Raw genomic sequence first — 16,989 nt, 5'->3', positions numbered from 1 at the left:
GTGTTGGACCTTGAGCATGTTATCAAATTGGAACATAAGTATAATGTTAAGTTAAAATCTATTTTAAAAAATAACAAAATATTATAAAAATTTTAAAAATGCAGTCCTTTAGGTGAGCCTAAATCCACAGCCACAGCTCAACATTATTACCATCAGAACAAAAATAATTAAATTATTTTCCATCCAAAGCATGTGTGTATGACGCGTATCATGTTTACATTATACACACACTCTCTTTCTCAACACAGACAGTTGCTAGAGAGAAAACACCACGTTTTACCACCGCTGGACACACTAAACATGCTGGAGTTTAACTCTTGTAGCTTGTGGGAAACGTTCATGGCAGTGTTTATTAACCTTTAATTTTGTATAAACGCCAAATCATAATGGAGGTATTGCCTCCTCAGCATCCACCCGCCGCTAACATGTTTTAGATGTCGGTTAACCCTCCTCCTCTAAGCTGCGTCCGTCTGTAACTTTTCTGTCGCCGAAGTACTCCCATACCAGCGATTTTGTTTTCTTCGATGGGGAAAAAAGTTCAGGAGTTTCACCTCCTCCAGCCATCGTGTCGCACAGCTGACTCACTGACACTGAGCGACAACTGGTGGGGGAGGATTGAGCCTTACAGCTACAAGCGAGGGATTTCGCCATGCATTTTTGGTATGTAAAGCTAATACTTTAGGGACAGTATGATGGAAAACTTTTGCGGTTTTGAAAACTAAACGTTTTCATACCACGGTATACCTTGAAACCGGTAATCGGCACATGTCTAGTCCTGAGTAAAGCAAAACACATTCTTGACAATAAATCACTCCACAATTTTTACAGTTCTTTAATTCTGCCATATTTACACTATTGTTCAGAGGTCTGGGGTGATACCTAGAAATGTACAATATCAGTATAAAACAGTATATATAATCACTGCGCATATTACCGAAGAGCCATCAGAATAGTACATAATGCTGGGTATAGGTATCATACAAATGTATTCTTTTTAAAATCCAGATCATTAAAACTTATGGACTTACAGAAGTCACTTTGTGGCAATATAATGGACAGAAATGTTTTTTTTTTAACAGAGAAAATCATTATTGTTTGAGAGGGGGAGCTTCACTTGCAGCATCAGAGGGTACAGACTACGCTAAAAGGTTTATGTGTTTCTGTATGAAGGGTGAGGCTATGGAACAAATTGGTTGGGGGGCTCAAGCATTGTACAAGCATGACCCAGTTTAGGAAGCGGTATAAACGCATGGTTTTCACAAGGTAGGGGAGAGGAAGGGGTTTAACTGTAGAGTGTTATCACAAATCGGTTATTGGTTAGTTCCTTTTAATTTTGTGTTTATTTTTCATCTTATGTGTATGGTTATGTATTTTGTTTGTTAATATGGGACTAGTACTATGACGGACTTATAGTTGAGAAATACAAATAGGGGGTAGGTTTTAATAGGCAAATGCTTCACCCTACTCCTTTTAGGGCAATTGAAAAAAAAACTTATAATCATTATTATTATTATTTTCTTGACTATTGTTTTTGTTATTTCAAGTGTCTCATTTGTTTTGTCTCATTATTTAAAAATAGCTTTTTGTTTGTTTTATTTTCTTATTTTCCTATGGCATATGTCGACAATTAAGCATTCATACATTATATAATGAACACCCTGTTCAAAATGGGTGACCATACGTACACTTGGCACCAGGACACCTAGGGCTTCAATGGACCAATCGCTAAACCACATCCTTAAATCAGAAAACTATGTCACAAACCATAGAGTTGCATAGGAATGTACTGTGTGGTCGTGACTTACCGGTAAAACATCTTTCTTCTAACTTTAAAATTGCAAAAACCCGATGATTTAAAGCTGTGCGTAAGAGTACCTGTAATTCCAACACCAGGTACCCTAAAAGACTGGGGGGAGGATTTTTTGGGTGTAAAGCCTAAAAGAAAGCTCACCAAATGCAAGCTATGGATAAGGCTTTGTTGTCGACCAAATAAAGAACTGAATGTCAAGACAGTCACCAAGGACACTTATGCTTGCTCAAAGGTAAGTTAATGATTGATTTGTTAAAAAAATATATATATATATATATATATTTATATACTATTTGATAGCATGTAGTAGAAACGTAGACTTACGTTAACGTTATTAACGTTAGTTTGCTAACACTTGACTGCCTACTTGTTTACTAGCCTGTCACTACACAAATGGAAAAAAAAACTAATCTTAAGCTGTCATGTCAATGTAAACTGGACACAACTATTTATTCATTTTAGATTTTAGTAGTTCTAAGAGCTGCTTATTTTAAGAGACTTATCATTTTCGTTAAGTTGTGTAAAACCCCATTTGGTTGTTAGTTATTTCCCTTTTGTACCTCTTTAGATGGCTTCCTGAGTACATCCCCAACACCTCCTCCACTCCTCAGGCCGTGGCTCAATACTGTGACAATGCACATGAGTAAGGAATCACAGGTTCGTTCTTTGTCCTCTATCACCACTGCAGAGGGCTGAATAGCAAGAGAAGCTACAGAGAAAAACACACACAAACACATGCATTGTGAGCCTTTGGAGTCTATTATTCTTGAAACTAAGCATTGTGTCATGTTAGACAACTCCTTCACTGCAACAAGACAGCCTTTTAACCTGATGTTATTCCTGTACGGTATGGTATCAAAAAGAGCAACATGCAGAAACATACACACAAAATAAATGGAAAAACACACAAATAAAAACGACTCATCGAAAGACGGCATACATTTTTTTTTACTTCAGGAGGTCATGCGTCTGGGACTTTACCAAAGCTAAGACGGCAAAGCAAGTTACTAGACACCAATAATTAGCCTAGCAAGAAGGGGTTGTGCCCCAGGCCGTCGAAGTTATCATGGATGGCTGAATTTGAAGGTAGCGCATATATTCCTTACCCACCGGAGCCTTTTCCCATCAAGGTCAGTGGCTTTGTAAAAGCCTGTTCTTTGAGGCAACAGCCCCTCAACGCCATCACTGAGTGGAGCTAATGACCTGCTTGTGCCTAATGGTCATCAACCCCTGACCTGTAAACCCATGCCCCTATTTAATGCTTAAAGCTTACTCTCCTGAGACAACAAGGAGCCTTGCCATTTCACCCTGCAACCTTAAAAGCCCCCAATAGACCCAGCCAGTTTAAATCTGATCACTAGTCTGGCCAGATTTACAGCCAAGCAGAAGGAATCATCTTTGGCTGAATCAGTCACCTGCGAGAGATTTAGGACTGCAACATGGTACATACAAGCAAGCACATTGAAAGGGTCAAGCATTAGCCATTTGTGATATCCAAAGACTGAATGCAAAAACATAGACTTCATAATATATTGACGTGACACATTCCCCATCACTGCGTCACGCCTTCCCGTAGGTGGCCGTCCCTCATTCTGCTTCATTTATTAGCAGTCGGTCACATGCAGCGATCTAACTGCGGATTTAGGTAGAAAAAGTACGGAAGCTGTACTGCATACAAACAAGAAGGATCGTCTCAGAAGTGATTAGTTCGAGAATTCAAGTTAATTATTATATTTTTTCTACCATGCATGCATTTGAAACACTGTGAAAAAAAATCAATGGAAGAAATTAACCACTACACCATTGGCATTATACTTCGCAATATTTACGTAAAATAACTGCTAACTGCACGTTTTTTCGCTTTTAACCAAGAATCGAGACTGTTTTACGTTCATATCTATAAAGAATTCAGGGATTTAAGCATTTATTCACAATAATTTTCAACGCAAAAAGCTCTTTGTTTTACTAAGCGGGCCGCCACAGTGATTTAAAGACTAGCAGCACATTCAACACATTTACGTAAAATTAATGCTGACTGCCAGTTTTTTTGTTTTTTTTTATTTAACCAAAAATCGAGACTCTTGAAAGCTCTTTGTCTGTGTTTCCACTCTGTCATCTTTGACTGAGATAGGCCCCCAGGAATCGGCCCCGTGTCCCATTAATACGTTATGAAGTCTATGGCAAAAACTAATCTGCCTTTAGACACCTTGTCCAACTAACCTAATGTGTAGACAATTTTATTTATTAATTGTTACTTTATTATCAATATAATTTGTACTTACGAGCTTCGGCCGAACAGTTTCCTCCATTTTCTTTGTGACACACTCCACCCGAAAAGAACTGGCCCATAATACTGGCTCCTAAATCTGTGAGGAATCAAGGCAAAGCCTGGTATTTATTATTATTATTTATATATATATATATATATATATATATATATCTGTGCTTCAAGTAGGGCTGTCAAATGTATCGCGTTAACGGGCGATAAGTAATTTTTTAAATTAATCACGTTAAAATATTTGACACATTTAACACATGCACGTAATGATCCGTTCATGCGTTGCCTCAAACAGTTTATAATGACGCCATCATGCATTTGGGCGGAGCAGGAGACCTTTTTCTTAACACGCCTAACTGAACACAACGCAGAAAATACTGGATACCATTTGCAGCCACCACTGACAGTCATGGTATCCGTGCTTCCCATAATGCATTTGGGGCGGAGCAGGAGACCTTCTTTGTCTAACACGCCTAATTGAACACAACGCAGAACATACTGTATACCATTTGCAGCCACCACTGACAGTCATGGTTGCCCAACTTCCCATCATGCATTTGGGGTGGAGCAGGAGATCTTCTTTGTCTAAACACGCCTAATTGATCACAACACAGAACATACTGTTTACCATTTGCAGCCACCACTGACAGTCATGGTTGCCCAACTTCCCATCATGCATTTGAGCGGAGCCGGAGACGTTCTTTTTCAGTTAAGTCATTACAGTGTAATATAGTTTATTTTTTATATTCGTTTATTTTTTTATTGAACATTTTACAAATTTTATTACAACAAAAACATTAAGAGGGGTTTTAATATAAAATTTCTATAACTTGTACTCAAATTATCTTTTAAGAACTACAAGTCTTTCTATCTGTGGATCCCTTTAACAGAAAGAATGTTAATAATGTTAATGCCATCTTGTGGATTTATTGTTATAATAAACAAATACAGTACTTATGTACAGTATGTTGAATGTTTATGTCTGTCTTGTGTCTTATCTTTCCATTCCAATAATAATTTTCAGAAAAATATGGCATATTTTAGAGATGGTTTGAATTGCGATTAATTAATTTTTAAGCTGTGATTAACTCGATTAAAAATTTTAATAGTTTGACAGCCCTAGTTTCAAGCATTTATGAAAGCATATTTCAGAGGTGCAATAGACAGAGTCGGAAAGTGGTAGAGACATCTCTCGTCAGTAGTTTATATAATGGCTAAGAAGACATTAGGTTAACAACAAATAAAACAGTAATGTAGAAAGTAAAGGTTATTAACTGATTGGCCGCCATTGTTAGTAAAAGATGTCCAATCCATTTGAACTGGGAAGGCTGGCAGCTAATGAACTTATTCACATCTATCATCATCATCAATTGCAATGAAAGACGTAAAATATAAATAATAATAAATAATATAATGTAATATAAATAAATAGAGAATCCTGTGGTAAGACGTACCCAGAGATTTGTTGGGTATCCTGTCGACAGCTAAAATGAAATCGTCTTTGAAGAAAATGTAGCCCACAATAGAGAAGAGGTAAACAAGTATAAGAGCAAGCACTGCTGTCAGAACAATAGAGCGGCCATTGCGAGTCACACTCTTTATAACATTCAGTAAGGTCTCTTCTCTGTATATCAGATCGAAGAGCTGAAAAGACAATATGAATTGTTCATTATTATGCATTTGTACAATATTATATTGTATCTCTGATTGTGCAGTGTTTGTGTTCATGTTCACCCACTAGCAGGCTATAAAAGAAGACATGCACGAAGACGCCCAGGGTGCAGATAATCAGGTACAGCAGGTGGTACAGGAACTCCACATCCATGATCATGGCTCTGTAGCCTCGCGTAAATGTTCCACGGTTGCCAACAAAGCTCATCAGGAAGATGACTTTATTACATAACTGACAGCACAAAAACATGAAGAGACACGAGACCAGTCACAATGTCATTACTGGAAATGCTGGAGATGTCTTTTCAGTCAAAATTAATTAGCGCCAGCCTCCTATTATGTAATACGATCTGCCTGGATGTGACATGAATTAGTGTTCGGTACAAGGTTTTATCATATTTAAAAAAAAAACAACAACAACAACAAAAAACAATTAAATGCTTACATTAAAACCACCTAGTAAAAGTAGTGTGGGTTCCAGGCCAACAGAAAAGATGAGCCGCAAGATAGTGGAGGCAATGAGTGCCCGGATACCGTGAGGCTGAGGCAATATGACAACAATAACCAGAGAAATCAGCATGACCATCCACAGCAAGGCAGATAGATGAGGTTCCAGGGTTCCTGGAAAACACAAAAGTTGTCAAGACTTTACAATCAACACAGATCCTAATTTTAGAAAAACATCTACAGTATAGTATGTTTTGTTAAAGAAAGTATTCACCCTCGTTATTTGCATTTTTTTTTTATTATTATTATTAATCATATCATTGCTCATAAATCATTTTTTTGACATGTGACCTTTGACCTAATTACCCCAAACTTGAATCACATCTTCTATTTTATATTACAAACACATCCTCCAAGGTTGATAATAATCCCTTTATTCATTCTTGAGTTATCTTGACAACAAACAAACAGAACCAATACATAACCTAACACAATCTTCCAAACTATCAAAAAATAACTTTTAGAATTAACATTGGATATGCCTGTATTGAGAGAAGGTAGGCAGTTATTGTCTATATATATTTGGCATGACAATAGCTTTTTGTTTTAGGACAAAGCATTCCCCACCGTGAAAATTGCCATCGGAAGCCTCCTTCCTGCTTCTATGCTCAGATCCAAGTATCACGTATGTGTTACATAACCCGGCTGGCTAAAAATATACTTGGCTCAAGCTGAATTCATCGGGGATGGACCAGGGTGCTGCATTGTTGCACGCCACCCTTACGCTTGGAATTGGCAGCTAAGACAGACAAAGAAGGTTGGCCTGTCTGAGATTATTAACTTCTTGCTTACACTGCAGCATAAAGAATTATGGAAGCAGAACTTCAATTAAACCTCAAATGCCTGTGCATGGCTTGTTTGTTGCAGGGCGGAATTCTTGGTTTTGTATGTACATCATATTTTTTCTTCTCATTCAAACTGTTTATTTTTGTAATTACTTTTTTGACCAGTGTTCTTAATCTCACTTCATCCCAGGCAATTATTGCCAGGGATAAAAGAAAAGGTTTGACGAATTTAGTCACTCAGTTACCTCATTGTAATAGTAATTAAAGATGTCCTGATCGATCGGGTCCGATCACGTCATTTTCAAAGTATCGGAATCGGCAAAAAAATATCGGACATGCCTTTTTTTAACATATATATATTTTTTAATTGAATCGTTTTCAAATTGTATTTAACGTTACAAACAAAATGTCTTACACTCATCCAGAGTCTTTAGTTTTGGCTTAAGGTAGGGCTATCAAAGTTATCGCGTTAACAGCGGTAATTAATTTTTTAAAAATTAATCACATTAAAATATTTAACGCAATTAACGCATGCGCTGCACGACCCACTCACGCATTGTCGCGTTCCATCTATAATGGCGCCGTTTTACTTATATATAAAGCGAAAAGGCAGCATAATATGAGTAAAGTGAATTTTGGCAGCCTTTGGAGCCTTTTTTTTATTGGCTAAAGCCTTACAATCCCTCTCTCAACAATTAGAAATATCTTGGGAAGCAATGTGGGGAAGAAAGATAATAGTTGATCTTTTTCTTAACACCCTATGTTATTTCCCAACGCAGAGAAGATATATCAATTGGTGCCACTACGCACAGTCATGGTTGCACTTCCCATCATGCATTTGGGCAGACCAGTTAAATGGCTACAGTATAATTTACTGAAAGCTCAACAAATACACTAGATGGCAATATTTAGTCACAATTTACAAAGTCACATTTATCCTTTAAGAATTACAAGTCTTTCTATCTGTGGATCCGTCTCACAGAAAGAATGTTAATAATGTAAATGCCATCTTGAGGATTTATTGCCATAATAAACAAATACAGTACTTATGTACTGTATGTTGAATATATATATATTCGTCCAAGTTTTATTCATTTTTTTCTTAATGCATTGCCAAATGTATATGATCGGGAAAAATTATCGGGAATGATTGGAATTGAATCGGGAGCAAAAAAAAAAAAAAAAAAAAAAGCAATCGGATCGGGAAATATCGGGATCGGCAGATACTCAAACTAAAACGATCGGGATCGGATCGGGAGCAAAAAAACATGATCGGAACAACCCTAATAGTAATTAGTTACTCAGCAAAGTAACGTTACTTTTCATGTACTACACGTTATTACATTATAGATTCTATTACATCTTAACATCTTTCACATCAAATATGCTTTTATTAACTGACTGAATTGAACTGATTTTTAAACCCCCCCCAAAAAGTAGGTCACACTTGTTGCATTTTTGTTTTTAAATTCACTTCTATACAAACTACTTTTCAAATGCTGTGAGGAAAAAAAGCTTTTTTGTTTTTCCTGTTGTACCGAACCCGCACCGAACTGTGACACCCCGTACCAAGGTACGTAATGAACCATGACTTGTGTTTATCGCCACACCCTTAATATATATAAATATATGCATGTGAGGCTCTGAATCTCCTGCCTTTCCAATCTTTGCTCTAGTTCTTGGATTCATCATTTAAGAAAAGTTTAGTGGAAGTAAGTATTTTTATTAAAAAAATAAACTATATTGTAGCGTCTACAAGGACAACGCCAACTTGGTCATGATAATGCACACAGCAGGAAAACAGTACATTATTTTCAAATAATTGTACACACCTGGAAGCCACGAAGTGTATGTAAACAAAAAAGTTTCCCGGGAGTTTAAGATGACGCTTGCCTCGCTAAATGTTAAGGCTAATTAGAACGTAAATGCTATGCTCACGCGCCGAGCCACCTAGCCAATCATCATTGCATTTGCAACAGCGTCACCACCACCTTCCTTCCTTCCCCCTCCCACTCTGATCTCTTCCAGGCAGCTGTGACAAAATCAGACAACTCGTGCCTCATTCAACCAAATTGTAGTAACATGCCCCTTTAATTCCTCAGTACAGGTAACGGTGTTGCAAAGATGCGAAAAGTAATTTATTAGATTACTCACTACTGAAAAAAATAACCCCGTTAGAAACGCAGTTTTTAATAACACTGTTATTACAGCCCTGAATTGACTGCTCTGGTCGAGATTTTTTTCTTAGCCTGAAAGAATATTAGGCTACTATTAAGCACCGCTATTCACTGGCAGGTCTATGTCTAATCTGTGAAATGGTATTATCACCATTGCTGCTTGGCTTGAGTGCGTTTCTTTTACCAAATTATACATACAAAGCATAACTGAAAAACTATGACTACACAGTATTATGGACTAACAGTTAAGTCCTAAATCGAAGCTTTAAGCTTGAATGGGACTTTTGATGCTCATAGTCATATGTTGTTTCTAAAGCTAAGCTAACAACCTCTTTAGTCTTGTGAGGAAGTTCCAACAAAGGGGATCTCGCCGTTCAACCCTAGATCAGAACAATTGAAAGTTCATGAGTACCACAATGCATGTTTTCACTCTGTTCTGGAACAATGGAAGCCTTACTGAAAATGTTTTCACACATGCCCACAGCTATAGCACTATTGAGAGGACAAAACAGCGTTTTGCAAAATTACAGCTTGATTTCCATAGACTATTTATATTTGAATGATCTGCCTTGAGGTTACGGTTATTGGCCGTGTCTCTTCTGGCAATAGAACCAAAAACACTTCATCTTGACCAGCACAAATATAAAACAGCTATATGATCTGTTGGTTTCCATTGTATTTACTTACTAGAGGTAAACTTCATGTTGGCAAAGGTAAACTCCCCACCATAAGTTTGCGTAACGACGTCAATTACTTCTTTTTTTTTTTTCATAATCTGAAAATGTTTTTATACCAAGGGATCAACAACTGAGCTGTTGAAAGAATCTATCATTTTTTCCACGGTGCCAAAGTAGTGCAAAATGAGCAGTGTTCAAGTTCATTTTGAAAAGTAAAGAAAAAGAAAAAGTAACTAATTAGTAGGGTTGTTCCGATCATGTTTTTTTGCTCCTGATCCGATCCCGATCGTTTTAGTTTGAGTATCTGCCGATCCCGATATGATTGCTTTTTTTTGCTCCCAATTCAATTCCAATCATTCCCGATAATTTTTCCCGATCATATACATTTTGGCAATGCATTAAGAAAAAAATGAATAAAACTCAGACGAATATATACATTCAACATACGGTACATAAGTACTGTATTTGTTTAATTTGTTTATTATGACAATAATTCCTCAAGATGGCATTTACATTATTAACATTCTTTCTGTTAGAGGGATCCACGGATAGAAAGACTTGTGACTTTTGTATATTGTGACTAAATATTGCCATCTAGTGTATTTGTTGAGCTTTCAGTAAATGATACTGCGGCCATCCCAAATGCATGATGGGAAGTGGAACCATGACTGCGCAACGCGCTACCAATTGCTATATCTTCTCTGCGTTGGGAAATAACATAAGGTGTTAAGACAATGATCAATTGCCACCTTGCTTCCCCACATTGCTTCCCATGATAATACTAATCATAGGGAGAGGGATTGAAAGGCTTTAGCCAAATAATAAATGGCTCCAAAGGCTGCCAAAGTTCACTCTACTCATTTAACGCTGCCTTTTATCTCTCTATATAGGTAAACAGCGTCATTATAGATTGTGCGCGACAATGAGTGAGAGGGTCATGCAGCGCATGCATTAACTGCGTTAAATATTTTAATGTGACACATTTTTTAAAAAATTAATTGCCGCCGTTATCGGGATAAATTTGATAACCCTACCTTAAGCCTAAACTAAAGACTCTGGATGAGTGTAACATATTATGTCTGTGACGTTTAATACAATTAGAAAACAATTAAATTAAAATATATATTAAAAAAAGGCATGGCCGATATTTTTTTGCCGATTCCGATACTTTGAAAATGACGTGATCGGACCCGATCGATCTCTACTAATTAGTTTACTAGTTATCAATTAAAGAAAAACTTTTTTAAAAATATGTTTTTGTGATTCTGTCACACAGTAAGAAAAATTAAAACTCCTTCCTAACACTATAAAATATGATGAAATTATAAAACGTGCAGAAATTTTTCACAAACTTGCCTTCAAAACAAAATTTGCTGTGCAATATAAATCAAATCAAATAATAATGACAGTAATAATAATAATCAACTGAAGATATCGTCAATAAGACCCGTCCTACTCTGTCAGACTGTCTGAATGGCTTTCTCTGACATCTTACCCTATGTTTGCAAATCAATAACCTCTTCTGGGATGTGTTGTGTTCAATTTAGAGTTAGAAGAACCATGTGGTCTTTGAGGCTAGTATGAAATCACAAAACTGTCAACAGAAAACACCGCAGAGAGCGCTCTCACGGAAAGCAGCAGACGTCTATAAAAATTACAGATTAATTCAGGTGCCACGGCGCTGCAAAGGGACTTTTCACTTGGATTACGTAACATAAATAATTTGGGTAACACTCGTAAAATAAATAAAGTCGTTACACAATGAGAAAATATAAAGAGTTACGTAAGAAGTTAAAGCAAAAAGTAGTTTCGTTATGTAACGTAATGAATGTAATGCCTTTAGTTCCAACACTGAAAATGGCACTTGCAGCCAGACGTGTTTTGTCATTTTTGTATTTATTTTTTCCAACATCTGATTTCCCTTTTAATGCAACTGACCAGTTTTTAAACCGGCCTCTCTGACTGTCAACGGTAAGCTATTAGGGCACTTGCTGGATATCGAACCTGTGGTGTCTGCATGAAAGCCGTGTTTAGGTGACAAGTGGTGCAGGCAGTGTTTTGTCTTGCAGAAGGATTCATGCTAAGTGTCAGAGCTCAGTATGTGGGTCCCCAACGCTTTACGGTGACGTTCATCAACAAGTACATAAATAGCACACTAAGTAGTAACAGCCATCTCTGAAAGACGCAAAAAGGGGCAAGGGTTTTTTTTTTTAATCACAATGTGATGACATTTCTTTTGTACATCCCTGCACATTCACCCCATCAGAGCCAATCAGCAACGGGGAATATCGGAAATGGCAATCAGAAATCAGCATATAGACATATTGTTCTATCAGACACAACAGTTATTTTTGGCTTATAATTAGGGCTGTCAAAATTATCGCGTTAACGCGTGGTAATTAATTTTTTAAATTAATCACGTTAAAATATTTAATGCAATTAACGCGCATGTCCCGCTCAGACAGTATTCTGCCTTTTGGTAAGTTTTACAGCAGGCTTTTTGTGCTGTCTAACAGCGAACTCTTGTGGTCGCTTTGCGACATGGTTTATATTTTTTTCTTGCCAGTTCAATATGGCTGCACGACGTCTCGGGCTGATGCCTACGTTGTAATGTTGTGCTTATATGATCCTTGGACAAGATTTGTCCGTAAGTATGGTTGTTGTAAAGAATGTACATATTATGTTAGTAAGCGAAATGTTCTATTTTTTGTATGAGACGCTTTTTGTTTATGTTTAGTGAACCTGTATAGCGTGCTAAGCTAACGTTGTTGCTAATGCAATGCTTGTGTACTTTTTTGTTGTTGTAGTTTTACGACGGTCTAAAGAGGACAATGGTTTGAGGCTATTTTATTAATAAATCAGATGAAAAAGGGAGAAGTCTGATTATTAAGGCGTCGTTCACTAGCTGTCTAGCTTTGGAAAAAGTAGACGCTTCGGAGTGAGGACAGCATAGACAGATTTAAATGACGGTAGAGTGAAATGCCCACTACAGTCCTTATGTACCGTATGTTGAATGTACAGTGGGGAGAACAAGTATTTGATACACTACTTGTTCTCCCCACTGTATATATATCCATCTTGTGTCTTATCTTTCCGTTCCGACAATTTATTTTACAGAATATATATATAATTTGCAGAAAAATATGGCATATTTTATAGATGGTTTGAATTGCGATTAATTGCGATTAATTACGATTAATTAATTTTTAAGCTGTAATTAACTCGATTAAAAATTTTAATCGTTTGACAGCCCTACTTATAATATAGCAGTTTATTTTAAAAAGGAGTTTATTTTAAAAAGGAGTGCAAGAGTAGAAACTGCTTTTTCAGTCCTTTCTGTGTTTTCCGCTATATTATATATATATATATATATATATATATATATACATATACACATATATACATACAGTGGGGCAAATAAGTATTTAGTCAACCACTAATTGTGCAAGTTTTCCCACTTGAAAATATTAGAGAGGCCTGTAATTGTCAGCATGGGTAAACCTCAACCATGAGAGACAGAATGTGGAAAAAAAAAAAAATCACATTGTTTGATTTTTAAAGAATTTATTTGCAAATCATGGTGGAAAATAAGTATTTGGTCAATGCCAAAAGTTCATCTCAATAATTTGCTACGTACCCTTTTTTGGCAATAACGGAGGCCAAACATTTTCTGTAACTCTTTCACAAGCTTTTCACACACTGTTGCTGGTATTTTGGCCCATTCCTCCATGCAGATCTCCTCTAGAGCAGTGATGTTTTGGGGCTGTCGTTGGGCAACATGGACTTTCAACTCCCTCCACAGATTTTCTATGGGGTTGAGATCTGGAGACTGGCTAGACCACTCTAGGACCTTGAAATGCTTCTTACGAAGCCACTCCTTTGTTGCCCTGGCTGTGTGTTTGGGATCATTGTCATGCTGAAAGACCCAGCCACGTCTCATCTTCAATGCCCTTGCTGATGGAGATTTTCACTCAAAATCTCTTGATACACGGCCCCATTCATTCTTTCCTTTACACAGATCAGTCGTCCTGGTCCCTTTGCAAAAAAACAGCCCCAAAGCATGATGTTTCCACCCCCATGCTTCACAGTGGGTATGGTGTTCTTCGGATGCAATTCAGTATTCTTTCTCCTCTAAATATGAGAATGACAATGCCCAACTTCATGTGGCTGTAGTATGCAACGGTTCCTGAAGGAAGAATGAATTGATAACATTGACTGGGCCCCAACGTTTGCCAGACCTAAATCCAATAGAAAACCTCTGGGACATTGTGTTTAGGTCCATCTGGCAGAGGAGGGTTGCTCCTCAGACTGTCCAGGAGGTCAGTGATGCCCTGGTCCAGATTTGGGAGGAGATTCCCTAGGACACCCTCCGTCGTCTCATTAGCAAAATGCCTAGCCGTTGTAGAGAGGTCATCCAGGTACTTGGAGGCCACACACACAACTGTGCCTCATTTTGACTTGTTTACATGGAAGTTGAATCAGTCTGTAGTGTGTTATTATACTTTCATTTTGAGTATAACTCCAAATCCAGACCTCCATGGGTTGATACATTTGATTTTCAATGATAATTTTTGTGTGATTTTGTTGTCAGCACATTCAACTATGGAACGAACAAAGTATTTAATAAAAATATTTCATTCATTTATATCTACAATGTGTTACGTTAGTGTTCCCTTTATTTTTTGAGCAGTGTATATATATATATACATATCACATATATATGGCGCAAAACACTGATGTGACAAATTTCAAAATTGTCCTATATGCATGTTTCAGTTTATTCACACATCGTATCATGATACACACAAGAACTTTGTCATATATACCATCTGATAAGATGCATGAACGGGACACTCCGAATAACCTATTTAAAGCTTTTAGTAGGGGCCCATGTGTGAAGCATCATTGGAAAACATAAAATCTCTATTTTCTGGGGGAAGAAAAAGTTTGAACAGGAGGGCATTTTTTGACACCTTAAAAGTAGGTCAGATCAGGTGAGTGAAAAATGTTTGAGATGTTGAAATTTTCTTTACGTTTCTCATTTTTTGGACACCCATCCTGGTACATAATAAATGACGAACACTTCAAGATGATCCCCCTTTGTCTACTTAAGTCTTTGATAATCAATATGCATGCACATGTAGACATGTGGTTGGATGTACAATAATAAAGGAAATTGGTGTGTGAGTAAATGTAGTTTTATTTTAGCCCTGTGTTTTATTTTGAAAATACACATGAATAAACGGGGAGTTAGCTGATAGCTTTACTGAATACATTTTTGTACTTTGCTTGGTTTTAATCTGTGCAAAGAAAAAACATTTCCAGGTGAATTTTAGGGGTTAAATTCCAATATCATAACATTTTAATTTTTACAGTGGGCTTTTAACATATATACTAGTATATATACATACACATACAGTGGGGAGAACAACTATTTGATACACTGCCAATGGGAAAACCCATTGGCAGTGTATCAAATACTTGTTCTCCCCACTGTACAAATAATCCTTCAAGAGGAAATTCAATTTACATTTCACTTTGTAATTGCGCAGCACGCATGCCGGGAAGGAGAGCAGTCAGAGTGAAAGTTGTGTGCTAACAGTTGTGCACCTTCTGAAGTGCTTTTTCCTCCATTACTGTCTGCAGCTGAACTCAAACCATGCCTCTTTGATCTGAAAGTTCAACTACTTACAGTTGAGATTTCACTAACCCACAAAAATTGAATATAGATTAATATTATTAAAGCAGAGTTAGTCAGGGCAGACTTAGGATCATTGGAAAATGATTCCAGAACTGGCAGCGGAATAGAAAAAAAAATGTGGTCAGCTGACTTACCTCCACGAAACCCCTCTAGAGGATAGAAGAAGGCCACCAGCAAATTCATTAGAACAGCCAGGTTGAAAGAGATACTGCTCCAGAAAGACATGTTCCTGGAGCACCAGTAGAGGATGGGCTGGGCTGAAAGGTAGGTCATTGAAACTGAATATTCATATTCCGATGCAGACAGATAATAGTTTGACAGTGATTAAAAGGCAGCAATCAATCAAATGGTGATTTAGCACATTGCTTTTACGAAATTAGAGGCCTTGTACACAGTGAACCGAAATAGTGAATGAACATTAATTTTGCGGTACTGCTTTGTCTGTATTTATATACAAAGTGAGTGTGCAACTTTATAATTGAGTCCTGAGTGGCACTTTGAATATCAGAATGAGTATAATTGAGTCCTGACTGGCATTTTGAATACCCGAATGACATTGAGTATTGCAAATAACATGTATTTAAACCCACCTTTGGAGTAGTGGATGTCTGTAACGTCAATTTTAGCAACTTGAAAGGGTGTCTGAGTTCTTTACAGATTGGTCCAAAATGGATTGCTATTATTGAAAATGAATAGAAAGCTCACATTTTTGAGAAAGTATTACAGAAAGACAGCTCTTAAATGAAAAATGGATCATCTTGACACTAATGGTCCTTTAAATTTAGTTCTTTTGTAATTAGTGAATTAGTTAAAGGGAACCTCGGACTTAAAGACTTAAAGCCACAATTGTTCGCTTTTACAAAAATATGTGTTTAGAAAAACGTAAAATATTGCCATTGATTTAAAAATCTATAATATTTTGTACGTTTTTTGACCTACGTAGGGCGCCATGTTTTATGCGCGCAATGGACGCTCGGGGTGATGACGAAATTTGTCACTATCGCTAGACGAACACTACCGGGTTACTGCAATCCCATCTACGCAGCGAGACGTCCAACACATGTGCACATTGGTTAAAAGCAGCGAGTACTTACTATTTGTGTTTTTATTAAGACTTTTATTACCTTTTCATTGTCTCAAAATATTTTTGTATCCCATGTGTTTTCCTCTCATACTTTTAAGGATTGTGTTTTTTTTTGTCGTAGCTTTAAAGCAGATTGTTGATCTGTTGACCACATTAATCACGTAGCATATTTAAACCACCCTTATTTGATATTACTACGTTACTAGGTAAGTATTTTCTTAAGGCATCTTTAGTATGTTCTGTCTGTATGCATCTAAACAAAACAAGCTGAAAGCGCACGGTAGTATTTGGGTCTTAAA

General features: G+C 37.0%; 1 protein-coding gene across 15 annotated transcripts in view; it reads right to left on the bottom strand.

The window, feature by feature from the left end:
• Positions 1 to 16,989, bottom strand: part of itpr1b (inositol 1,4,5-trisphosphate receptor, type 1b) — a 130,308-nt gene that overhangs the window by 22,368 nt on the left and 90,951 nt on the right. For 14 of the 15 annotated variants that reach the window (XM_057845338.1, XM_057845340.1, XM_057845342.1 and 11 more), the window contains 6 exons: positions 15,741 to 15,863; positions 6,205 to 6,380; positions 5,827 to 5,991; positions 5,543 to 5,732; positions 4,093 to 4,176; positions 2,371 to 2,519 (listed from right to left, as the gene is read on the bottom strand). In XM_057845338.1, the coding sequence (XP_057701321.1) occupies positions 2,371 to 2,519; positions 4,093 to 4,176; positions 5,543 to 5,732; positions 5,827 to 5,991; positions 6,205 to 6,380; positions 15,741 to 15,863 (887 nt within the window). Of the gene's footprint in view, positions 1 to 2,370; positions 2,520 to 4,092; positions 4,177 to 5,542; positions 5,733 to 5,826; positions 5,992 to 6,204; positions 6,381 to 15,740; positions 15,864 to 15,887; positions 16,283 to 16,989 lie in introns of those variants that run through there. The other variant, XM_057845351.1, reaches the window with a different exon arrangement.

This window comes from Corythoichthys intestinalis, chromosome 9 (assembly GCF_030265065.1).
Source record: "Corythoichthys intestinalis isolate RoL2023-P3 chromosome 9, ASM3026506v1, whole genome shotgun sequence".
NCBI lineage: Eukaryota > Metazoa > Chordata > Actinopteri > Syngnathiformes > Syngnathidae > Corythoichthys > Corythoichthys intestinalis.
Note: the sequence above shows the minus strand (reverse complement) of the source record. Positions and strands in the feature narration are given on the sequence as shown.